The sequence below is a fragment of the Epinephelus fuscoguttatus genome, linkage group LG13, assembly GCF_011397635.1.
Source record: "Epinephelus fuscoguttatus linkage group LG13, E.fuscoguttatus.final_Chr_v1".
Taxonomy (NCBI): Eukaryota; Metazoa; Chordata; class Actinopteri; order Perciformes; family Serranidae; genus Epinephelus; species Epinephelus fuscoguttatus.
In genome coordinates, this window is record NC_064764.1 from 31786724 (window position 1) to 31812933 (window position 26210).

General features: G+C 42.7%; 1 protein-coding gene across 1 annotated transcript; it reads left to right on the forward strand.

Moving 5' to 3' along the window:
• The first annotated feature begins 1243 nt into the window (after positions 1-1243).
• Positions 1244-26160, forward strand: sestd1 (SEC14 and spectrin domains 1). The gene is made up of 19 exons (XM_049593706.1): positions 1244-1528; positions 5895-5964; positions 6094-6202; positions 9737-9827; positions 9927-10040; positions 14459-14572; positions 14674-14768; positions 14866-14921; positions 15507-15578; positions 16050-16207; positions 18849-18971; positions 19438-19632; positions 19770-19884; positions 19978-20143; positions 20520-20601; positions 20688-20810; positions 20920-21111; positions 21308-21411; positions 22849-26160. Exons 2-19 carry the CDS (start codon positions 5895-5897, stop codon positions 23147-23149), a joined length of 2280 nt encoding a protein of 759 aa, XP_049449663.1. The 5' UTR covers positions 1244-1528; the 3' UTR covers positions 23150-26160.
• Positions 26161-26210: the final 50 nt, after the last annotated feature.

The following is a 26210-nucleotide window of genomic DNA, read 5'->3' on the forward strand; positions in this document are numbered from 1 at the left end:
TTTATTCAACACAAACAGTGCACATTAATAAGCATTAATGTAAATGTTAACCAAGAGGCAATTTGTTTTTTGTTTTTATCGGAAGTGTCTGGACAGATGTTACATAGTGAATTGAAAAACAGAATATATTTGATCAATCATAATTAATTATAATTATTGCAAAGTTTTTGAGAGCATTTATAAACATTTAGAGCAATAATAAAAAGAGAAGAGGATATTAATGTTATTTAGAAAAGCATAACACAGAATAAGCCTATACTACAAAATCATGTTCAATTTAAAACATGTAGCCTAATGCACAGACATATAACACAATACAAGGCTACAAAGAAATGAAACAGGGAATTAATGTTAATAGAAATATGTACTAAATAAGACAACACAGCTGCCTTGTTAGACTCTAATTGCCACATGCAAAATAGAAGCACAGACATAGGACATATACGACATATAATATTACAGCAGCAAAGGAAAAGTACAAACAGGAAGCATCAGTAGAAATATATTTATATATATCTTTAGCAATATATTTATATATAAGTACATAAAGTAAGTAAACTGTACAAAAACAAAGAGCAGTATAATAACCAAACAGTATAAACCACAAGGCAATATAACAAGGAAGCATCAAAGAGAATCAGAATATAATAAAGACAGACTGAATGAGTGATTTTACATTCTTGTTAAAAATTATTATTATTAAAAATTCTAATTATCAAAAATAAAAGCAAGATATAATAATAAATAGACAGGCTGAGTGGCAGAATTGACATTATTGCACATAATAGAAAGCATATACGGTATATAAAATACAAAAATCACTTGCAATAAAAGTAAAGACACAATAAAGAAAAAACATTTTATTGGTCCTCTAGCTCAGGCATTAATATTTTAATGCGTGCAAATTTAAAATTTAAAGTTTTAAATTAGATTTAAACTAACTTTAATAAAAAAAAAAGCTTGGCAATAAATCTTATTCTGATTCTGAATATGATTCTGACAAAAAAAAACCACATACAAAAACATATAAAAAACAATAAAATAATTATTAAAAAAACATTAATAAAGACCTCATCATACAAATTGCAAACAAAAATAAATATGTGTTAAAAATGTGATTGAAAGTTCATATTAACTGTTAAACATAAGCGCTCCAGCTCCTCTTAACAGACGTGTTCCTCCGGGCTTTTATTTTGAATGTCACTCTACCGGAAGTTCTCTTCTTTTACTGAGCTTCACCGCGGCTGCGCACAGCAGTCAGCTCCACCGCCTGCTCCCTGTGTGCCTCCACTGTTGTCCAACGCTAACACTGAGCAAACTAAGCTCCTCAGTGTTTTTAATGGAAAACAGATCAAATATCTCCCGATAAACCCGCCTGAGAGGAGGAAGAAGAGGAGGAGGAGCAGGAGGAGGAGACGAAGAGCCGCAGAGGAGAAGGAGTCACACGGGAGGAGAAGGAGAAGAGGAGGAGGAGGACAGGGAGAAAGAAAAAATCGGGACAGTATAATGCTGCAGAGCTGACTGAAAGGTAAGAAAACCCGCCGGATCGATACTTATTACTGATCGATCCTGAAGTTATCGATACTGAGCGGATGGTGGCCGAGGTGACGGAGGTGAAAGCCGCAGCCGCCGCAGCCTGCAGCTGCTGAATGTAGGTCATTGTGTCTGTGGGCCGAGCCGAACCAAGCCGAGCCAAACCGAGCCGGGCCGGGGCGTCCTGCAGCTGCAGCCAGGCCGCAGGCAGGCTGAGGAGGAGGAGGAGGAGGATGAAGGTGAAGCCCTCTGCAGTGGGACTGACGGGTGCTGCAGTGACCAGTCATTCATCAACACTAATATTACTGTACTGTTACTGTTACTGATGATAATAATATCTGAGTCAAATGATTAAAGTTTTACACAAACAATTAAAAAGCAACAGTGCAAAAGAAACATTGAAAAAGGTAAAATAATATTAAAGTATTTAGTTTGAAGTATTTCTTTATAACAATGTGTTCATGGCTAAAAAAAGGAATAACAAGTTAAACTAAAAGAACACATTTTTAAGTTTAAATCAGGGGTGTCAAACTCATTTTTAGAATTGAATTCAAGTTCGTTTGCCCCCTGAGTGCGGTTCATTTGGGCAGGTGTGCACCAAAACAACCGGACCAAGACCTTCTTGAAGAGGTGGTCTCAGTCCGGTTACAAATGAACTCTGGTGCGGTTCATTTGTGGTGAGAACGTGTTCCGACCTGGATGTGAACCAACTGCAGTCACATGACATATTGTTTGGGTTAAACATGAGCATGTTACAGTCCTGGAGGATTATTAATGTGCACCTCCTCCTGTACTGCCTTAATATGCACATTCAGCACATCCAATGCATCAAAACATTGTTTTCTAGTTGGAGCCGCGCCTCGTTTTCAAACTGTATGCTTTGACTAAAATGAACAGTGACAGCAATATAGTCCACGATGAGCAGCGCTAAAATCAACCTGCGTAGTTGTCCCTCCATTGTGACATTAGAAAGTGTCACATTTATCTTGCAAGTGTACTCTTCTTCAACGTTTGCTTTACTTCCTGGATTTTTCCCACATGGAAATTCTGACCAATCAAGAGCAGCTTTCTCACACAAGTTTGTGGTTTATACTACACAGACATTACCACTGACTATACATACATAATCTAACTTAGATCTGGGTGCAGCAGCCTCTGCCATGGTGATGTGTCTTGTTCTCTGGGCGTGTTTGTGACAGAAAAGTGTTTGTCAATCAGTATCGTCTGTTTTTATTCCGCCACAATGTTGCATGCAAACAGTTCACCCTGGCTTTCGTGCAGGACATCAGGTTACTGCCTTGGGGAATTAATGAAACTCACAGGAAATTACAATGATGGGTCAAATTTCTGGAAAAGTTGCCGTGATTGAAAGAAAATCGAAGAATTCACGGGGATTGGCTGGATTTGCATTAGTTGTTGTGATTGCAACATCGCTGCAACATGAACAGAGAAGTCTTTGATTCCTGAAAACAAAATTAAAGTAAGCTTAAATTTGAAGCTGGAGCCAAGAGACAGTTAGCTTTGCTTAGCATAAAGACTGGAAACTGAGGGAAACAGCTAGCCTGGGTCTGTCCAAAGGTAACAAAAACCTCTGATTATCAGAGCACTGATTGAGAAACTATAACGTATTGAAACCAGAATCTGTTATTGAATGATAAACAATGATAATCTAAACCAGCACAGTGCAGAGACAGAGGATAAAAACAAACACAGCTGTGTCGAGATATTCACTGTAGGATTTAGCAAACAAGTTTCTGTAGTGGTTTCAAGTCCAAACTAGAGCTGCACCCAAAAGTTATTTCCATCACCAATTAATCTCATGATTACACACATAAAGCCACAAACAACTGACAGAAATATAAACCGACTGATTTACTGACTGACAGCGAACACACACTGATGAAACAGACAGTAAATCACAGGCTGAGCTGAATGTGGAGCCAAGAATCTGAATCAGCTGGGAGGAGTGCCAGCTGAGAGAAAATCCTTATGGAAAATCACTGAGCTGTCGATATAATGTTCATATCATACTTCAGCCGGGGTTTGTCTCTGTCTGTGTGCTACAGTGTTCCATAATGACCCAGTTGATTTCATCATCTGTAATATGGCTGCTGAACTCTTGTGTTGACACTCCATGTGTTTGTCATCTGAGCAGTAAGAGACAGGTCGTATACAAAGCTGTGGGCTAGTGTCTGAGGCTTTGGACTAGTGTCTGAGGCTGTGGACTAGTGTCCGACGCTGTGGACTAGTGTCTGAGGCTTTGGACTAGTGTCTGAGGTTGTGGGCTGGTCTCTGAGGCTGTGGACTAGTGTCTGAGGCTGTGGACTAGTGTCTGAGGCTATGGGCTAGTGTCTGAGGCTGTGGACTAGTGTCCGACGCTGTGGGCTAGTGTCTGATGCTTTGGGCTTTTGTCTGATGCTGTGGGCAAGTGTTCTGAAGCTGTGGGCTAGTGTCTGAGGGTGTTGGCTAGTGTCTGAGGCTAGTTTCTGGGGTTGTGGGCTAGTGTCTGAAACTGTGGGCTAGTGTCTGAGGCTGTGAACTAATGTCTGAGGTTGTGAACTAATGTCTGAGGCTGTGAACTAATGTCTGAGACTGTGAATTAGTGTCTGAGGCTTTGGGCGAATGTCTGAGGCTGTGAACTAATGTCTGAGGGTGTGAACTAATCTCTGAGGCTGTGAATTAGTGTCTGAGGCTGTGGGCTAGTGTCTGAGGCTGGGGGCTAGTTTCAGAGGTTGTGGGCTAGTGTCTGAGGGTGTTGGCTAGTGTCTGAGGTTGTGGGATAGTGTCTGAGGCTGGGGGCTAGTTTCTGAGGTTGTGGGCTAGTGTCTGAGGGTGTTGGCTAGTGTCTGAGGCTGGGGGCTAGTTTCTGAGGTTGTGGGCTAGTGTCTGAGGGTGTTGGCTAGTGTCTGAGGTTGTGGGCTAGTTTCTGAGGTTGTGGGATAGTGTCTGAGGCTGGGGGCTAGTGCCTGGGGTTGTGGGCTAGTGTCTGGGGTTGTGGGCTAGTGTCTGGGGGTGTTGGCTAGTGTCTGAGGCTGGGGGCTAGTTTCTGAGGTTGTGGGCTAATGTCTGAGGCTGGGGGCTAGTTTCTGAGGTTGTGGGCTAGTGTCTGAAACTGGGGGCTAGTGTCTGAGGCTGTGGGCTTTTGTCTGATGCTGTGGGCAAGTGTTCTGAGGCTGTGGACTAGTATCTTAGTCTGTGCATTAGTGTTCTGAGACTGGGGGCTAGTTTCTGAGGTTGTGGGCTAGTGTCTGAGGCTGGGGGCTAGTTTCTGGGGTTGTGGGCTAGTGTCTGAGGCTGTGAACTAATGTCTTAGGCTGTGAACTAATGTCTGAGGCTGTGAACTAATGTCTTAGGCTGTGAACTAATGTCTGAGGCTGTGGACTATTGTCTGAGGCTATTGGCTAGTGTCTGAGGCTATTGGCTAGTGTCTGAGGCTGTGAACTAATGTCTGAGGTTGTGGGCTAATATCTTAGGCTGTGGACTAGTGTCTTATGCTGTGGGCAAGTATCTTAGGCTATAGACTAGTATCTTAGGCTGTGGACTATTATCTTAGACTGTGGACTTGTGTCTGAGGCTATGGACTAGTATCTGAGGCAGTGGAAAAAATGTTAACCTGAAAAATTAGGCTTTGGTTGGCAGCTGCAGCGGCACGAATGAAACCAGCGCAGTCCCCTTAAAGCTGGGTATTGTGGCTGGCTGGTGACTAGTGGCAGTGTGGGGTCTAACCTTTGTAATGGCAGCAACCTAAAGTTTGCTGATCCAGCAGGAAGCTGGGGCTATCTGGTGCCCTGAGCTTGCTGGATTCAGGTTGCTGCAGCCGCTGTCTTTGGAGCTTATGCCCACTTTCCAGTGTTCCAAGTGTTCTGTAGCAGTGGGGAATGAGGCGGAGGAGACAGTATCATTTGAAGCTGTAGCTAAAATTAGCTACATAAATGTGAACTTGAAGCCACAGCTGTGAGCCCTTGGCTCCAGATATCAGAGGGCCACACTACTGGCAACATTTTCACATTTGTAAAACAGTCTGCCGACACTGACGGGTATTTAGAGTCTCTGTTTGATAAGTCCGTCTTCCATTTTTTGGGTTGCTTTGTAGTGTAGGCAGTCATTGCCAATGCTGGAAGAGCAACTTTCTCTGCACCATTGAATCAGGCTTTCACCAAAGGGATGTCCAAAGTCTCCTGTCATGGCCTAGATTTTCTAAAGCCTCAAAACAGAGCCAAGAGGGGGTGCAGAAGTCTAGTGTTCTCTGAGACCGCTTAAATTACAATATCCTCTAAGTTTATTATAGGATTTTTGCCCAATGATGCCAAAATTACACTGCCTACTCCGGCTTTAATTGTCGTCTGTATGTTTGTCTACAGATGTCCAACGTTACAGTGGAAGCGACCAACATGCTCCCCATCCTCAAGAAGAAACTGGCCTTTCTTTCAGGTACACACACACAAACACACACACACACACCACCCATGAGATAACATGTCTACATGTGAGGAGCGTGTAATCTCAGTTTACATGCAGTTTGGGCTGTAATCAGATCTACCGGTCTGTCTCTCTCTTCAGGGGGCAAAGATCGGCGCAGTGGTCTGATCCTGACCATCCCTCTCAGCTCAGATCAGACCAGCATGGAGGAGCTCAGCGCCACGCTGGACTACCTGCTCAGCATCCCCAGGTATACACAAACATGCAGTAACAGCAGTAGTGACACTCTGGTATGCGTCTGTTCTGTCTCACTTTTAATGTCTTTATACAAGTTTGGAGTTAACGTGTCACTGAGGAGCTGCTGGATGTGTACTTTGTATCTTGTCTAAATCCTGCAAGTTAAGGTGTGTTATAAAAGGCTTAAAGGATGATTCCAGTTTATTACAACATGAGTCTTATCGCTTTGGCCTGAATATGAGATGACCCTGATTATAAGGTGACCCCTCCCCTTCCAACAGCTGTTTTTGAATATTCAGACACTCTCAGATTAGTCCTGTCAGGCGGTTTTGGAGTACATTTACTCAAGTATTGTAAGGAAGTATAATTTTGAAGTACTTGTACTTGAGTATTTCTATTATACTGCTTTCTTTTTCTACTAAACTGTTTTTTTTGATAGAACGTTTTACTCTACTAAAATTATTTAACAGCTTATAGGTGTGTTTACAAGCTTTTATTGGTGATTTTTCACTGTAGAAGGCGCTGCTGTTCTCAGTGAAAGTCATTCTCCAGCTACAAGGACACTGCTATGTGTAGCTACATGCTAACGTCAGGGATAATTGTAATCTTGAATGTGGTGCTGTTAATTTCTCCCCGATTTCCGATCATATTTCTGATGGAACATGCGTGGTTGTGTGCCAAACTCTGTTACAGTCATTCCCCGAGCTGTAAATACACTGCTACATGTAGCTACATTTAATTTCAGGGATATATGTGATCTTTGTTGTTGATGTTGTTAATTTCCCTGATTTTGGATCATATTCCTGCTAGAACATACATGATTGTGTTTATGAGCTTCTACTGATAATTTTTTACAGTAGAAAGTGCCCCTATTTCCTGTTAAGGTCATTCCCCAGCTGCAAATACACTGCTACATGTAGCTACATGCTAACATCAAGGAAACCTGTAATCTTGGTTGCAGATGTTGTGGATTTCATCCCAATTTCAGATCATATTCCTGCTGAAACATGTCTAGTTATGTGTCTTTTATTGGTGATTTTTCATGGTAGAAAGCGCTGCTGTCCTCTGTGAAAGTCATTCTCCAGCTACGAGTACACTGCTACGTGTAGCTACATGCTAATGTCAGATAAACCTGTGATCTTAGTTGTTGATGTTGTTAATTTCTCCCTGATTTCGGATTATATTCCCCCTGGAAAATATGTGATTGTGTTTAGGAGCCTGTATTGGGGATTTTTCACAGCAGAAATCTTAATCTTGGTTGTTGATGATATTAATGTCTCCACAATTTTGGATTATATTCCGTTTGGAACATGTGTGATTGTGTTTAAAGGCTTTTATTGGTGACTTTTCACGGTATGAAGTGCTGCTAATCTCAGTTGCGGTCGTTTCCCGGCTGCAAGTACACTGCTACATGTAGCTCCATGCTAACGTCAGGGATGTTCTCTTGGTTGTTGATGTTGTTCATTTCTTGCTGGATTATGTGTGATTGTGTTTAAAAGCTTTTGTTGGGGATTTTTCATTATAGAAAGTGCAGCTAAACTCTGTTACAGTCATTCCTCCAGCTGCAGTGACGGTGCAGAGACACTGCGATGGGGAAGATACTTAAACACTTAATCAGAGCAGACAGATTTTTTGGAAGGGGGGCTTTAGGATACAGCGATTAAACAGTGTTTTGGACAGAGGGTGAATACAGGTGCTCCAGTACAGACAATACGAGGAAAATAAAGACTTTTTTTTAAACATTAAAGCATGTGAACATGTTTTAATAGAAACCCAAAGTACAAGCATGAGTATTTTTTACAAAGTATTATTTTTACTTTTAGTTAATAAAATGATCTGAGCACTACTTCTACCACAGCTGTTGGGAAAGTTTCCCTGAGATACTAACAGAGAGTCCTCACCTTTGAAGACTTTTCTCACGTAAACATGAAATCCCTCCATAAAAGCACAACACAGCTTGTTTTTCATACTCTCACTCTCTCCTGTCAGAGTGATTTTCTCTGGTTGTTTGTATTTTTCAGTCTGGTTTTTTTTTTATACCTCCACTCCATGACGTTCTCTGACAGCAGTAATTTTTGGCAGCTTGACGGATGATTCAGTCCTCATTACATTTCCGCAGTAAAGATGTCAGCAGATGCTTTCAACTCGTTATCACCTGTCAAGAATTTATTTCCTCCAAAACATATTACACAAGCTGTTTGAAATTCCTTTAGGTTAAATTGGGCTCAGTGGAATCAAGGAACATCAAGGCTACAATCAACACATGATGCAACACTGTCTGTCAGAGCTGATTTACTCTCTCCAGTCAAAAAGAATATCTGATGCAGCGAATACAAAAGTGTCTTCAGATATAATACTATCCTGGGTTTTTCCAACATAATTTCTGACAATAAAATGTTTTTATGTTCGGGCCAATACCATATTTTCAGGTCTTATTTTTGTGGTTCATGGTTTATGTGGGCCATAAATCACAGAATTTAAATCTGAAAGTATATGTAAGACCAAGGTTATAATAAACTTGAATTATTCTTTAAATCTTTGCAAATAAATCTACCAGTGATGCTAGTTTAAGGTCTGTTAGTGTTCATTGCATTGGAAAGCCAACTTATTTGTCCAATCTAAGTAAATATGGGTGAATGGATCACTCCGACTTTTTGAAGCACAATGAAAAATTTAAACTCTTAAGTGGGATTTATACTTGTGCCTCAGTTCTATGCAGAGCCTACACCAAAACACACATTAAACACACATTAAATATGGCTTAAAAGGGACAATTTCAAACACAAGTGCACAAATCAGCTTCACTCTAACTCGCAGCATTCACAGACAAACACTTGTCTTTATCTGGACACATTTTCCCCACAAATACAACATGCTAATGTTTTTAGCACAAGCCTATGGCATTTTACATCGTATAAATTAGCCTAGCAGCTAGCGGACTTTCCCTTTACTCATATGAAGCCAGGGACAACAGCAACATTTAACAAAGTTAACTTTAAACAATTCTGCTCCATTACAACTCACAAGGTTCACTGACAAAACAACTGTCTTATACTAAACATGTTTTCCAAACAAATATAACATGCTAACATTACTAGCACAAGCCTATGGGATTTTACATTGTATAAATTAGCCTAGTGACGAGCGGAGATTTCCTCTGCTCATATGAAACCAGGATAAATCACACACAAGACTTAAAATGCTATTTTTGTGGAGGCTTTATTGTCTTCACAATTTATTGTTTCTTATCTGTGAAATTAAAGTAAATAAAAGCTTTGTTTCCACTGAGGGAAATGGTTTCAGTTTACAAAAACAGACAGGGGGTCTGTGTCGCAGCATTATGTAGTTGCATTTCAAAGTATAAATCCAGCATTAGTTTATACACTGATTTTTTTAAAAGAATGAAAACAACAAATTCTTACACTTACTAAAGTCATTTTGGGTCGACAACCCAAATGCTGCATAAACAGGAAATTGTATGCAAATGTTTGTGTGTTTGAATGATCTCATTGTTTCATAAAATGCTTCCTCTCTCCCACTCTCATAGTGAGAAGTGTAAAGCTCGGGGTTTCACCGTCATCGTGGACGGACGAAAGTCTCAGTGGAACATTGTGAAGACTGTGGTGCTCATGTTACAGGTACAAACACATTCACTGTGCCTCCAGGCTCTTGTAATACTGACATACATGACAGGATTATAAGAGCTGAGGATGATGATGGTGTTGTGGCTGTTGCAGAATGTGATTCCAGCCGAGGTTTCGCTGGTTTGCGTGGTGAAGCCAGATGAATTCTGGGATAAGAAAGTCACACACTTCTGTTTCTGGAAGGAGAAAGACCGCCTGGGCTTCGAGGTGAGTCTCTCAGCTGATGCTCCCAAACCAGAGTTTTCTTTATGCTGTTTCAGTGTCCTCTCCGGCACTGAGGGGAAACTGATGCGATTTTCGAACCAGATGCTTTTGTATCTCATTTTCTGTCTAAAGCCCAGTTCGGGCCAAAGACGACAGGCAACTACTTGCAATGCAACGTTCTAAAAACCCTGCAGTTCACACCGATGCAACTAGATGAGACCGTGTATCATCTCTATGCAACAACTCTCTGTACTTCTGTTCTGATTTCAGCTTTTCAGGCTTATTTTGTGGCTGAATATAATTTGTAGCTTCTGAAAATATGAATGAGGATAGTGATAGTGAGATACTGGCTACAGCTGCTTTTGCAGTAGTGATGAAACGGTGAAAACAGAAAACGAACCTCAGATGGACTGTATTCATGATAAATACGCCACAATAATATAAGTAAGGCAGCACCAATTAGTTAGTCAGTAAGAGTGTGTGTGGGTGGGGCATAAACACATACAGCGAGCAGCTGCAGTGACCCACCATCCAACACCAGCACACTGTGAGGACATAAACAGAGGGCACGGCGGGGTCGGAGCACCTGCTGCAGGAAGCAAACTTACCATATGCGGTCATTTTGACTTGACCAGCAGACTTCACTACAAGCCCATTGGCTGTTGAAACAGGTGACAAGCTTTACGTTCTTAAACCAGCCACTGGCGATTTGACCAGCTGAGTTGCAGGTGACACCATCGGCCAGCTTGAGTCGAGCTCAGACCAGCCAGTTCACACTGCTGCAGCTTTTCTCTGCAACGTTCTAAAACGCTTTCATCGTGTTGCAAATCTTTGGTCTGAACTGGGCTTTACATGAACTTCACTTCAAACTAGATACAATCTGACACCATTTTGGGTGTCAAAGTCGAATATTGGCATATTTTTGACCAAATATCCTGATATTGATACTGTGACGATATTGTGGGGTTGACTATTGGTTCTCTCAGAAAATATTTACACAATGAGATTTTTGTTCAGCAAGATAATCTTAACAAATGAACACCACTTTGATTTTTGAGGCCTAAATGCAAACCACCAGAAGTCAAAAGCTAACGTTAGGCTATAAATGAACTAAACCACTAACGTCACCACTATAACAAGTTTGTAAAGGCGTGCTGGGCATGATGACGTTCTGTAGTCTCATTTAGCTTCTTGTTAGCAGCCATCTTTTTCAAGATTCATGGAAGCTTCAAAGTTGACACATGGGGTATTTACAGACGTATTTTATGTTGTAAAACAAAACCTGAATGTCCTTTAAGCTTGTGTGAACCACAGACCACAGGAATCTTACCAAAAAACCATTAACTTTGAGACGAGGAAAGCGGGAATGCTAAACTGATAAAACTCATATCTGGATTTTAGGACTCATTCCTGGGGCTCTCTGTTATCTGATTTCGCCTTTTTAATGTTTCCCTGCACTTCTGACTGAGTGCTGTGTCCCCACCGCTCGGCCGGTCGTTCATAAATCTTCCGGTCCACCCTTTGGTCTCCTCTCCCCAAATAGCTAAGGGTTCCATATTGTTGAATAGTTGTTTCACTAAAGGCAAAAATCTTCATGGCTGTTCTGAACAGCCACACCAGAAGGTGATATTCAAAGTCACAAATTCATTCTCAATTTGAAATAATCTCAGAGACAAACAGACTGTCTGTTGATCCAGTTTTTGCTGTTGTAGGGACATTTTGTTCCTAAACACACGATGAATTGTGTTGTTACCTGATATCAGACAGCCAGTTACGATAACCTCGAGCATCATTAACTGTCCTGAGTGCTGCTGAAACCTGAGCCAGGGTCGATTGTGTGTGTGTGTGTGTGTGTGTGTGTGTGTGTGTGTGTGATTTTTCGGCCAACCTCCTCCTCTATTATAACAGATGGTTTTACTGACAGAGATCAGTAGTCTGTGTGACCCAGATTTCTGCAGCCATTTTGGCTCTGTAGTTGTTGCCACGGTAACCGGAGCGAGTTGGTGGGTGTGTAAGTGACTTGAAAGTTGCTGCAGATAACAGATAATCCATCGCAGCCAACGATTAGGCGACTTTATTTACAGTTGAGTCAAAGTGGAGTTATCATTGTGCGCCGAGAGCAGAGACTGTCCCTGCTGGTGCGTTCAAGGACGCTCCGACATTTAATGAACAGTTTAAATGTTGAGTTGTGACATTGTTTACTGACTGAATATGTTTTTGAAAGATGAAATGATTTGACAGATGACGTGCTGGGGTTGAGTTTATTGTTAAATTTGTTGGAGTACTCATCTTCATCACACACACACACACACACACACACACACACACACACACACACAGCTGCTGGAGGGAGATTCCAGTGACTGCTGAAATGTGACTCATCTAAACTATGAAGTGTGTGTGTGGATGTCACAGTGGGGTGTGTGTCCTGCAGTTGCTCCAAAGTCTGACCTGACATTTAAATACACACACACACATACACATACACATACACACACACACACACGCACTGAGCTGAGTCAAATGTCTCTGACTGCATCTGCCTCAGTGACAGCTGGAGGAACGACTCATTACCAGCTGTCTGACTGTCCAGGTTTATCTGTAAAGCCACCTCTCATATGAGCGCAGTTTAAAGTGAGTGATAACACGAAAGGATCAAACTTTTCTGTGCCGTACAGACAGGCACAGAAAAGAAGGTCAAGGTCTAAATCTTCAGCTAAACTTAGAAGAAGGTCTTTTGTGAAACCTCAGATCAGCTCGCAGGCTCTTAATGAACACTGAACACTCAGTCTCCAGATTTAGAAAGTGCTCCGGGAAGCCAAAGGAGAATTTTGTCTTGTGATCGCAGACCTCCGCTGGGATGGAGCACTGGAGCAATGCTTGATATGTAATCTGTGAACAGAGCGGATATAAAACATCTAAGTAAGGGTCTGAAGAATGCTTCCAAATAGGGCTGCATGATATCTCTTTCTTTTTGTCATCTTAATGTCAACTTGTGGGATAAATGCATTATGAAACACTGCGATGTTGCACTTGTGTTTATTTCAGTGTTCAATTTTTTAGGAACAAAATGTTAGAAATATTTTCCTTTTTTAAATCAACAAGCAATCTGTTATAGTTTAGCAGTGTACTAGAAGCAGCACACTTTGAATATCGCTTTATTTTTAGCAAGTAATAAAATATCACAGTATTCAACAACATTATCATCTTATATTTTCCTTTTTTTATAATCATTCTTCTTATTGTTTTCTTTTGAACTGGAAAAAAACAGCATCGTATGGCCATATAAATCTATAAAAACAGGGTACAAGGACTGAAGAGGTAACACAATTATAGTTAGGCAGAAGACAGTGCTGAGACAAACTAAAAGAAAATTAACTATACTAAAAAAAAAGAATTAAATAATCATTGTTAGACATGAACATAGCTGATTGTCAGTCAAGGATCAGGGACCTTTAATGAAGGAGATGTAATTTGCATCTTATGTTTTCCTTTTATCGCACAGATAGTCCTAAACTTTGATTTCTCAGGTGCTCAGGTGAAGTTTTAGAGTCCTCACATCACTTGCAGAGATCCAATGGGAGAGGAGGTAGCATCACAACTCCACCTAATGGAGGCTGACGGTGCCCCAGATTCAAATGTCCAAAAACACAATTGAAACCACAAAATATCTCCATACTGCTCGTCCGTAGTGATCCAAGTGTCCTGAAGCCCCGACATAAAAAGTTGTTTGGAAAAACATAATTTGAACTCTGCTTTTAGCCTCACTGTAGCCTGTATGTCTGATTGCCTCTTTGTGGACCGCGCTCACGTGTGCACACTTGCATGCAAGACCAGCGAAAGCATGTGAACACACATGAATGGACGAGCAGTATGGAGATATTTTGTGGTTTCAATTACGTGTTTTTGGACGTTTGAATCTGGGGCGCCATCTGCCTCCATTAGGTGGAGTTGTGTTGCTACCCCCTCTCCCCTTGGATCTCCGTAAGTGTTGTGAGGACTCTAAACCTTCACCAGAGCCTCCCTCGGCATATGGGTGAGTAGATAATGGCTGAATTTTCATTTTGGGTGCACTATCCCTTTAAGAAAACAAAGGACTATAATTACACCTTTGCAAAGTGCCCTCCCCCAAATACTTAATCAACCAGTAGCAGGGCTCCAGTGGTCACAGGTCTGAGCTGCAGGAAGCCTGAGCTCAGCAGAGCTGGAGATAAAGATGCTTGTTGTGTGAGACGGAGAGAGAAAGAAGGAAAGAGAAGGGGAAAGATGGTTACTCAGAGCGTCTGTCTGATGTCAGACCGAACTGTCAACAGCCTAAATAATCATAACACTGATCTGTATGAATCAGATTTAAAATCCATCCATATATCCATGTTAAATATAACAATGTTCTCTGTGTTGGTGTGTGTGCATCCTGTCAGGTGATCCTGGTTTCGGCCAATAAGTTGACTCGTTACATTGAACCCTGTCAGCTGACGGACGATTTTGGAGGAAGTCTGGACTACGACCACAACGACTGGCTCAACAAGAGACTGGTCAGTATTTTATTTTAGATACAGTTATGTTTGTTTTTCTGTTTTTAATTTTCTTTTCAGTCTGAGCATGTTTTTGTTTACATGTCCTTATTTGTTGTCAGGTTTTTGAGAAGTTCACCAAGGAGTCGACGTCGCTGCTGGACGAGCTGTCGATTATCAACGACAGTGACAAGAGCAGCTCGGTGGACAAGGAGAAGTACGCACACACACACACACACACACACACACACATAGGTTAAAGTGTACTACAGCAGACAGGTTAAATTAGAGCTGTGTCTCTCTGTCCTCTACAGATCAGCTGACTGTGCCCTTCTGCCGTCCTTTGACCCTGAGACTGTCCTTCAGACAGGTAAATATCAACTCCTCTTATTTCAGACATGCACATCTTTATATAAATGTGAGAGCAATTTTACACGTTGGTCTTAAGTTTGAGACGGATTTAACATACTGGCCATTTTCGGGATTTTATACCCGATCACACACAAAGCCTCTTAAATTATCTGACCGGACAATGGGGGAAAAAGAGATGACGTGGGGCGCTTTCCCACTCTGAGTTTAAGTTTTGTCAACTCAAGGAGTTCAGAGCGCTCTGGCAAAAATGCAAAACACCCAGAGCGCAGAGCAGAACACTTCATTCTCATTTAAAACAATTGCAAAAAGTCGCCTCCAGCTGCTTAAATGTGTGCTACTACCAAGACCTGGAGCTACATAGACATTAAGGATGGATGGTTTAATGATGGATGGATGGCTGGCTGTGGTCACTGTACTGAGCAGCCCTGTGTCTGCGTATTGGTCGGAGGTGAAAGGACTCTTTGTCTGTGGTACCACCCTCCTCCCTCTACAGCATGTACACACACACACACTGACGCATTATTGTTTTCAAATGCTTTTATAACAGGCTTTTAAATCTCAAACCCTCTCTGTCTGTCTGCAGGTCACGAGCTGCTGTCTGAGCTGCAGCAGCGGCGATTTAACGGCTCGGAGGGAGGAGGAGGAGGACAGGGAGGTGAGGAAGCGGCCAGGTGTCACTGCGGTGGTGCGGCTCACACAGCTGAGCAGATGAATGGATGCATGAATGGATGCATGAATGGTCATATGTATTGTTTTGTGCTATTTTTGTCTCTGAGCTGTTGAATGAAGTCATTCAGTTGTTCCAGAGGACTAGGCAGGAAACTCCAGTGTGACACAGTGTTTGAGGGTACTGCATAGACTGCTAGAGTTCTAGGTACTGTATAAGCACACTGTGACAGTGACCTCTGTGTCTGTTACTGTGAAGCAGACATTATCACCCAACCAGCCAGTTTCATAAATCATTGTATGCTGCCCTACTCAGCCTTTAAAGCCTGAGCTGATATTTTAATGTGCTGAAAATGACCGTCTGCAGGAACCTTTTTATACAATTACACCAAAGATTAGGAGACGTCCTTGACTATAACCCCCACGTCTGTTTGAACTCTCTCTGACCTCTGACCTCAAGGTCCAGCCTGGTGTCCCATGGAGGAGGAGCTGCTGGCTCAGCCTCAGGTGATGAAGCTGCTGGACTCGCTCCGGGAGCAGTACACCCGATACCAGGAGCTCTGCCGGCAGCGAAACAAGCGCACCCAACTGGACGAGATCCACGCCAAGGTCATGCAGGTAACGTGCACGCAGATGAAAAAGTGTGTGAGCGGCTGTGAACGTGTGTCTCCATCAAGCAGCAATCTGAAAATGAAGCCAAAGTGCAGTCAGTCGTAGCAAGACGGCGGATGATTACCCGCAAGGTTTGTTCTGTTATTACAGATTGTCAGGGACCAAGTAGTGAGGCAGCAAGGACGCAGGAGGTGTTGACAAAATTGTAGGGTTTTTTTTTACCCTCGTGGACGGTTCATGATTTTAATTGTTGTTTTCTTCCTGTAAAATGCATCAAGACTAACATATGACTGAGACATTGATGGTAGATGGATTATGCTTTAGATTTTAGACAGACCCAGACTAGCTGCTTCACCCGTCTGTGTCTAGTCGATGTTTCATACGTGTAAACAAACTCACGTTCAAGTTGTCCCAGACGTAGATCCTTATTTAGTGAGCAGTGACATCCCGTCCAGGCGTCTCCTTTCTGTGTTTACCTTTGGTGAGATTTAGAGACAAGTGCTGTGAAAAAAGAAATCACATTTATTTGTAAAGCTGTCGGAGGCTTATGCAGCTTGTCTCGATGTACGTTGTTTGGCACAAGTCCTTTTTTTCTCTGAATCTCTACAGCAGAGGCAGCAAGAGCAAAGTTAGCACAAGCACTGGAGCCACGTTAGAGACTTTTATGGGAAATACATTTAACTCTCCTCCCAAATTTCAAACTGTTCCTTTATGACGTTCACCGCTCCTCCTGCAGTTCATGTTCCTGAGCAGAGCACCAATGTGTAAATATCTCCTCCACCCGCCCGCAGCACTCCGTATACATCGCTGCAGTATCATAAAGTCTCTTTGCCCTGATTCTTTTATCATCCAGTCTTTGACCTTTAACCCGTAGAAACAGAGTCAGTGAGCAGCTCTTCAGTAGACGTAGACTCTGCTGTGGTTACTGGGGCTCCTGCAGCCGCAGGGGCTGACGGGTAACACCACTGTCTTGGAGATGAGCCTGGGGGTTGCCATGGGAACCGCACCATGTCGGCCGCTAGCCGGGATTTGAGGTTGGGGGGTGTTGGCCTAGTTCTGGATAGAGGAGTGTGTGTGTGTGTGTGTGTGTGTGTGTGTGTGTGTGTTAGCTCTGTAAGGCATCACTGACCTGATAAATACAATTAAATCATGATACTCAAACACACGCATCTGGATAGACTGTCCCAGATGTTACTGTTTCATTTCACATTTCAACTTCTACTTATAACCAGATCATATTCACTTTATGTTGTGTTATTTTGTAATGGACAAATAAAGAAAGTCCTTTTAACTTTTTTTTTCTACCCCCAAAGTAATCATCCACGAAACACAAGGTCACTATCAAACAAGACACACTCACAGAATTCCACAAATACCTGAAATTTTCACTGTAAATATTATGGAAAATACACATATTTTTAATTAGATTATCAAATAAAATAGGTATTTTTTAAAAAATTATTTTAAAAAAGAAACAAACATTTTTCCCTTTTTTTTCTTGGAGATTTTTAAGAGTAGTTTCTGACTTTTTTTAGAGGAAGTTTAAAAGGCTGCTCCACTGAGTTTACACATTAAATTATCTCGGATCAGACTTGAGTCTTCACATTTTGCACAGGCAGCTGTTGTTACAATCTTGAGACATGGCGTTTGAAAGATGTGCCACACAGAGAGGGTCTATCGAAATAATTTGAGAAATGTAGGCTCTAGTGTTTTTTGGAGCCCCGTTTCCACCAAGCAGTACAGTTCAGTTCGGTACGCATTTTTTTCTGTTTCCACTGTGAGAAGTTGTGGATGGTACCAATGGAACCGTTCTGTACCGTCCCCATGTTTGGTCCCCCCTCTGTTGGGGTACCTAGCACACAGATCTGGTACTAAAAGGTGGAGCTGTGAACACTGCAGTCTGATTGGTCAGTAGAGGACGGTCACTCTGCTCAGGGCTGAGTTGTGTCTGGTTTTGAGGCTCATGTAACCACTGTTAATTGTCCACTGTTCAACCATGAAGCCTGTAAATATATTTGTGGAAGAAATATTGTTTGTTTACTGATTTTGATACAAACTTTACAAGAAAACCTGTATGGGCAGCGACCATCAGAGAAAATGATGTTTGACATAACAGGATATGTTGGACTGCTTCTAAACTTCCTCACATAAAGACAGGTGGAGCCTCAGAGCCCCCTGTTGGTCACTGTGCTGCACTGCAGCGCTGAGACTTGTGTCTCTTACAGCTCCTCTCACAGCAGACATTTTGAGATTACAGGAGGAAAAGCACAGGTGTGGTTGATAAAATAATTTATGGTGGAATTAATTCAATTAAGCTGCTTCAGTTTCAGGGTCCTTATTATGTGCATGTTGGCTTACATTTACACCGTCATGGCTTCTGCCTGTTGTATGTAACTGAATTTAAATCTCTGTGATTGGATGTATCATATTGAAATACACCTTGGGAATCATTATTACCTTTTTTATCCAACATTTGTGTGTACACAGGCTTGAGCCAGATATTTACTGACACAGTTATCATCCATCTAAACAACAAATATCGTATATTGAGAAGTAAATTTGGGCCTTCACTCCTGAAATCAGCACCTCCCACTTCTGCCTCCACACTAAGTCTGTATCTTGTGTTTTCTGTCTGTGTTTACTTCAGGTGGTCACCTGGCTGCAGGGTCCAGGTTCAGAGCTGTTGAAGACCCAGCAGGCGATCGGAGACTCGATGCGAGCGGCTCAGGCCCTGCAGCAGAAACACGAGGAGATCGAGAGCCAACACAGTGTAATGCAACACATTTAATACACACACACACACACACACATCATCATCATGTCAAGCACAAACTAATGAATCAGATTTAAGTGGAGTTTTTTCTTTGATGCTTCCACTCTGTCGGATCCAATAACTGTTCACACATGAGATCTGTGGTTTGAAGTATTGAAAAAGTGTAAGATTCAGAACAAGGCAAATATATTAAAATGGGCAGCTTATGATAGAAATGTTAAACCAAGATTTAAGCAATGAGGAGCAAAAGGAATAAACTTGGTGTGTGTGTTTTGGAAAAGGATGGGGGGCTGGAGAGTTTGAAAATCTGAGAGGAAAATACAAATTATTTTGCTGTTGTAACGACATGTCAGTGTCACACAAATTGTTTTGATAAAGACTTAAGTGGGAAAAAAAAACTTGACACTGCAGGTGAATATGAGCATTGGGCTGATTCTGTGTGTGTGTGTGTGCGCATTTACAGGAGTGGTTTGCGGTGTATGTGGAGTTGAACCAGCAGATCGCTGCCTTGCTCAGTGCCGGGGAGGAGGAGGAGGTGGTGGAGCTGAAGGCGCTGCAGCAGCAGCTGAGCGACGTCTGCTACCAGCAGGCCGCTCAGCTAGAGGGCCGACAGAACGTCCTGCAGGCGGCGCAGGGCTTCCACAGCACTACACAGGAGGTAACACACACTCACTTTTGTTCTGGTCACAAACTAAAAACTAAGGCTAGAACATTCAGGATGAGGCCAAGTGCAGGCAACCGGCAAGTAAATAAAGTGTCTGTGATTTATTCTGAGCAATCAAACTGTCTCTGCAGTTGTCCCAGCAGTTGGACGGTCTACTGGGCATGCTCTGTGCGGACGTGGCTCCAGCTGACGGAGCTTCGATTCAACAGAACCTCAAACTGTTGGAGGAGAAGCTGCAGACTGTCGGTTGGTGCTCTGAATGATAACGCTTGACCTTTGAAACAATAGTGCTTTTTGTGATATTAATTAAGTATGTTCATCTATGTCTCATCCCCACAGAGGCAGGTCTTGGTTCTCTGCGCCAGAAGGGGACGGTGTTAATGGAGCAGATGTGCACCCAGCCGTCGTGGCCTCTGGAGGAGACGGAGAGTCCAGCTGGAGAACAGCAGGACAACGTTCAGCACATTCAGGCGGTGATGGAGGAGATGCAGCTCCGCAAGCAGAGGTGACCTTCTTCTTTTCACAGCAGGGAACCTCGTGGAGTTTCTTTATGAGTCTCCAAAAAGCTGAAACATGATACTGAAGTTTAAGACAAAGTGTGGTTCTGCTACTGAGCTACATGATCATATTTTAGCAACGTGAGACTCCCACATATTTTGTTAGTGTTCTACAACTACAGCTTCCAAGAGTCTTTTACTGGACCGATAAGTCAATCAAACTTTATTTGCACAGCATGTAAGTGGTGGTTGGGGGTGGGTGGGTGATGACATCCACGACACACAGACCAAAGCGGACCCTCATGGTCATGCGGAGGTGGAAAGTCTAAATAGGCCTTTAGTTACGATATGTGAATGAAGCCATTAATCGTGTGTGTGTTGCAGGTGTGAGGACATGGTGGACGTGAGGAGGCTGAAGATGCTGCAGATGGTGCAGCTGTTCAAATGTGAAGAAGACGCTTTACAGGTAGGAAACACAGCAACAGACACATGCACACACACCACAGCACTTCCTGTACTGATGAGATGATGATTGTGTGTGTGTGTGTTCAGGCAGTAGAGTGGCTTGGAGAGCTGTTGGATGCTCTGTTGAAGACTCACGTCCGGCTGGGTGACGACACTCAAGAGACCAGGACCATGTTGGACAAACACAGGAAGTTTGTGGATGTCGCTCAGGTGAGACACAAAAATTATCAACTTTATGAGACGAAACAATTCTACAAACAAAACAATAACAATAACTCTGCCTCTCTGTCGGTATCTGACTTCCTGTCTCTTCCATCAGAGCACGTATGATTACGGGCGTCAGCTGCTGCAGGCGACTGTCGTCCTCTGTCAGTCTCTGCGCTGTACGACACGCTCGTCCGGAGACACTCTGCCAAGACTCAACCGAGTCTGGAAGCAGTTCAGCGTCAGTGCCGAGGAGAGACAACAGAGACTGGAGCTGGCTCTGAACTTCCATACTGCTGCCGAGAGGGTGAGACAGGCACAGAGAGAGAAACCTCATGGTGTTGTCATGTGTCAGGAGTAGCAGCAGCAGTAAAAATCATGTGCAGTCTCGGCCATTGTTGCCGGGCTTGTACGGTAGATGCAGCTGAAATCTACGAGTCACATCATTGCAGCCATGTGGACTTTGAACGTCTTCAGTATGTGTGTTTTTTTCTGTGTTTCAGGTGTTACAGCTTGAATGTGTGGACCCAGAGTCTCTGGATGAAGTCGACGCCTCTGGGAAAACTCTGCTGGACAGACTGGCCCTGCCTGTGATCTTCCCTGATGGGTGTGTACTCACACACACACATACACCACTACATGCCTAATCCTAACCCCAGCCCTGTCCTTAAACCTGTAATAACGGACTATTTGGGCTCATTGGGGGTAGCAGAAACAAGCTGTGAACACAATACTGCCATATCATCACCCTTTAAAAGCTCAGACATACTTTCACACGGACGGGCACACGTTTCTATCTATAGTACAATTGTGAGTCCATGTCAGTCCCCAGCAGGGAAAGGGAGATCTCTGTCTGAAGGGGCTGCTGGGTCAGTTGTGAATGTCTATTGGGTCTTCAGGTTAAAACTAAATTCACCACGGTGCTGTAGCAGCTGCTGGATTTACCGAGAGCCGCAGAGTTGTGGACTGAACTGTGGAACACGAGATTATATTTTGGAATTGGAGCATGCACAGTCAGCACTTTTGATATGTGTATAGTTTGAGTGGTCACAAAAAAGTTCAGGCAGGACATGGTGTCAAGCTCAGCTCACATCCCAGCTACATCAGCTGATCTCAAACAGCCCAATCAACTAATGGAGCAGCTGAGTGATGGAAGGGAGTCAGCTGATAGATCACAGGATTCCTTTCTACGCAACCAATCGGCAAATCTCATTCAGGGCGCCCTATTTAAACTGCTGTTGCTGCTTCCTCTGCAAGCCGCTTTGCAACCCGCCTACACCCCAGCTCCTCCTTTTCATGCTGTGTCTGACTTATCAATGTCATTTCTGTTTGTCATTGAAGCTCTGTTCTGTACCTGGGGTCTTTGCTGCTGCTCTCCCTGCCTTAGGCTTTCCATGTAGGCGCATGGAAGGGCAGAGAGATGTGCTCTCTCTGTCTCAGGCTTTCCTCGCATGCACGTGGAAGTGCAGAGAGGCCCCAGAACAGAGCCATACCGCCAAATATCAAATTGCAGAAGGAAATAAAGACTTCTTTGGCTAAAGGGGTCCTGACTGAAATGGGCTGCACGTGGACATCCACCTAAGGGTCAGTGCAGACCCTTGTGGACATGACGACATTTACGTCATACTGACCATAGTAGACACACGGATGCATAAACTATGAATTGCCTCACTTGTGCCTGGCAAATGTGAGTCAAATACTAACTCTCTTTTAGCTCTGTTTTGGTCTCCACCAACTCCAGGAAAAAAAAGTTTCTTGAGCTGCTAAATTATCTGCTATGTTGTTTTTTTTAAAGATATTTTTTGGGGCATTTTTAGCATTTAATGTATAGGACAGACAAGTGTGAAAGGAGGAGAGAGAGAGAAAGAGAGAGAGAGAGAGAGAGGGAGTGACGTGCAGCAAAGGGCCACAGGCTGGAGTCGAACCCGTGCCGCTGCAGCAACAGCCTTGTATATGGGGCGCCTGCTCTACCACTAAGCCACTGACGCCCCAATGATCTGCTATGTTGACTAGCTAGCTAATGACTGTATTGTTGTTGTTTCAGGACCGAGCAGTTCTTCGGGAGTCCCAGCGACACAGCAGCGGCAGCGGAGGGCGTCAGAGAGCGCCTCCTGCTGGTGGAGGAGCGACGGCTGCAGCTGCAGGAGGCGGGGCTTCCTAATGATGACGATTATGAGGAGGAGGAGGTGCGAAACGGGCAGGAGGCACGGCTGGACGTGATCGGAGAGGAACTGAGTGAGAAAGAGGACCAAGATGAGGAGGAAGAGGAGGAGGAGGAGGAGGAGGTGGTGGTGGTGGTGGAGCAGCAGGATGAAGACTTAGAGAGGGCGACGCAGGACTGCTAATGGATCGCTGCAGCCTTAATGAAGCTCGTTAACAAAGGGCTGCTGATTAATTTCCACTGAAACCACCGCTGGTTGCTTCTGTCTCAGTGTAGCAGTAGCTTCACTCTCACTGCTGGTGTCTCTTTACATTCAGACTACATCTCCTATCAGCCTCACAGCTTCCTGAGAGAGAATAAACGTGGTGGATGTGATGGTTTCACTCCATTAAGCAGAAACTGCGAGCTTTAAGTCGTCTGCTCTGGAACAACAGCGCCCTCTAACTGTTCTTCTGCCGTTAGCAATCCTGCAGATTTCACAAACTGTAAAATACTGGAATTATTAATATTCATATCTCTGGATGCTCCGTTGAAGACGATCGACTGTAAAATAATCAGTTTGGATAAGAGTACGTCTAATGTACAGCTAACACCGCCTCCTCTTTCCCAGCATGCCTCTCGTTCACCTGAGTGTGGGTGGAGCTTCCATGGTGCTAACACGGTTACCAAGGTTTCTGTCTGTGCCTCCTCAAACTTCTCGCCTCATTTTATTTCCCTCTAACAGAAGATGAACTTTACGGCCTGTACAGAAGAGGCAGAGCTACAGTATATCAGGTGCAGCGACTTGATCCTGTTCCTGCATCAACGGTCCGTTACATTTCCCCCCACAGACTGTTGGAGCTTTTCACCACAAGGATGAACATGAAATCCTCCATGTTGAATCATCTATACAAATAAGCTAAAAAAATTATCAACAAAAAATGAAAGATAGAAGATTGTTTGTAAAGCGAACTTGAGGATGGAAGTTATAAGGCAACTACAAGTCCTAAAAAGAGCATTGTGGAACAACAAATAACATCCAGTCAGCTCAAAGTAAAAGCATTTTCCCACCAAAATTTGAGGTCTTCCTTTAAAGCTAAATTTAAAGTAAAATTAAAGTAAAAAAAAGTGAAGTAAAATTTAATTTTACCTTTGCCTTATACTCAGAGATGTAGATTTCAGGGGGACGCAGGGAACCCATCACCCTCAAATACATGAAAGTAACGAAGGACTTTTATTTTGACAAAATTTAAGACATTTACACCATGAATTGATGCAGAAAAGTCGGTGAATTAACATTCACCAGAATGCAGGAAATTAAGTGTTCATGCTCTGAATTTTCTGGCGGAGGAACCCAAACACCCGTTTCATATGCCCCCAATGTTGAAACAAAACCTTCACGACCTGAAGAAAACCGTAACAACCTACGTTAGCTTAGTTTGACAATGGTAATAAAATAATTTATATAGGGATGGGCATGAGTACTTGATTTGGGCATCAGTATTTGTATAATCGTTGCCCAACCTCCCACATGTGAACACGACTTTTACATTTTTGGTTTTACCATTTAAAATAGGTTAAATCTTATTTCATTGTTGAGCAGTGTGCAGGGTATTGCTTCGTTCATCACCTCCCCACCCTGCTGTTACACAAAAAAGGTTCTATGTTCCCCACTCAACCAAGCGGGAAACACAGAACCCTTTTTGGTTGAGCGGGGAAAACAGAACCCAGGAAACATAGGGATGACCCCCTGTTACTACTAGTACTGCTGCAGGAGTGTGAGCTCCACACCAGGGAACATTTGGTGAGCGTCCACCAGGACACACACATTGACAAGGCTAACTGTTAGCATCAAATGGCTAACATTCCCTACTGATTATTTACAGGTATAACGACAGAGTCGAGGCGTTTTGGTGTAGGTATGAATGTGTTGGGACTGTTCACGGCTCGGTCTCAAATGTTAGCCACTGCTGCTGTGTTAGCTTGTGCTAACGTGGCAGTAGTTGAACTGACTGGGACGAGAGCGGCTCCAGACTCCTGAGTTTAACCTATGTTATGGCAGCGACAGAAACTTTGCAAGTTTTCTTATGTGAACATTTCATTAATAGTTTAACTGGCTAATTTAAGCCTTTTTATTCAGTAAGTGAGTTTCAAATTGCACTTGCTTTTCATTCCATTTACATGCCTTTTTTTACGCTACATGGCCATTTTCCTAACTATTTTTACAAAACAAGTCCTTTGACATACCTATTTTTTCATTATGTCAATGTACATACCTGTTTTTGCGTTACATTTCCATTTACACACCTGTTTTTGTGTTACATGGCCATTTTCATACCTATTTCTACAAAACAGTCAAGTGAAATACCTATTTTTACATTACGTGTCTATGTACATACCTGTTTTTACATAATATGACCATTAACATACCTATTTTTATGTTACAAGTCCATTAACATACCTATTTACATTACAAGTCCATTTATACACCTATATTTTTGTTACATTTCCATTTACATACCTATTTTTATGTTACTTTTACATTTACATACCCATTCTTACATGTCCATTTACATACCTGTTTTTACGTTACATGTCCATTTCCATAACCATTTTTTGCGAGTACAAAGATAGTATCATAATAATTTAATCCAAGTACTCAAAAGTTACTTAAAATGCCCATCCCTATTTCAAGCACAAATTATTATCATTATTATTATTATTATTATTATTTGTTGGACATCTGCGGGCCTCTGTATTTGCCAATTACAGGTTTGACCAGATGAATCCACAAGTGGAAACACACAGCTAGGAGAGAAATTGATTTCATAGCAAAATTAATTCTACTGATTGGACGTTTTTTGGTGAAGCCGTCTGCAGGACTTGTAGTTGTAACACTGATGTGTCCATCAAGCTCTACATCTCTCTAGGACCACTCTGCTGCTCTAAATAAACCCTCTGCCTTCATGAAGGAAATTCAACCTGTGCAGCTTTGCTCTGATCCAGACTGACCACCTAATGGTGACATCAGCATACGACTAATCCGTTTTCTATTTATTTGACTTTTTTTTCAGGCAGATATAATTGATTGGTATTTTTGACCAATAACTGTTGCTGTGAGTGTAACCGCTAAACTCTGTGTCTTGCTCTCTGTCCCATAACCTGTACCATGACAACAGTATGACATCATTCCCTTAATAAAGGAGCATTTTGAAAGTGCTGTCTGAGGTGGGATTTTTATTTGTCACTCATTTTGATAGAAACAC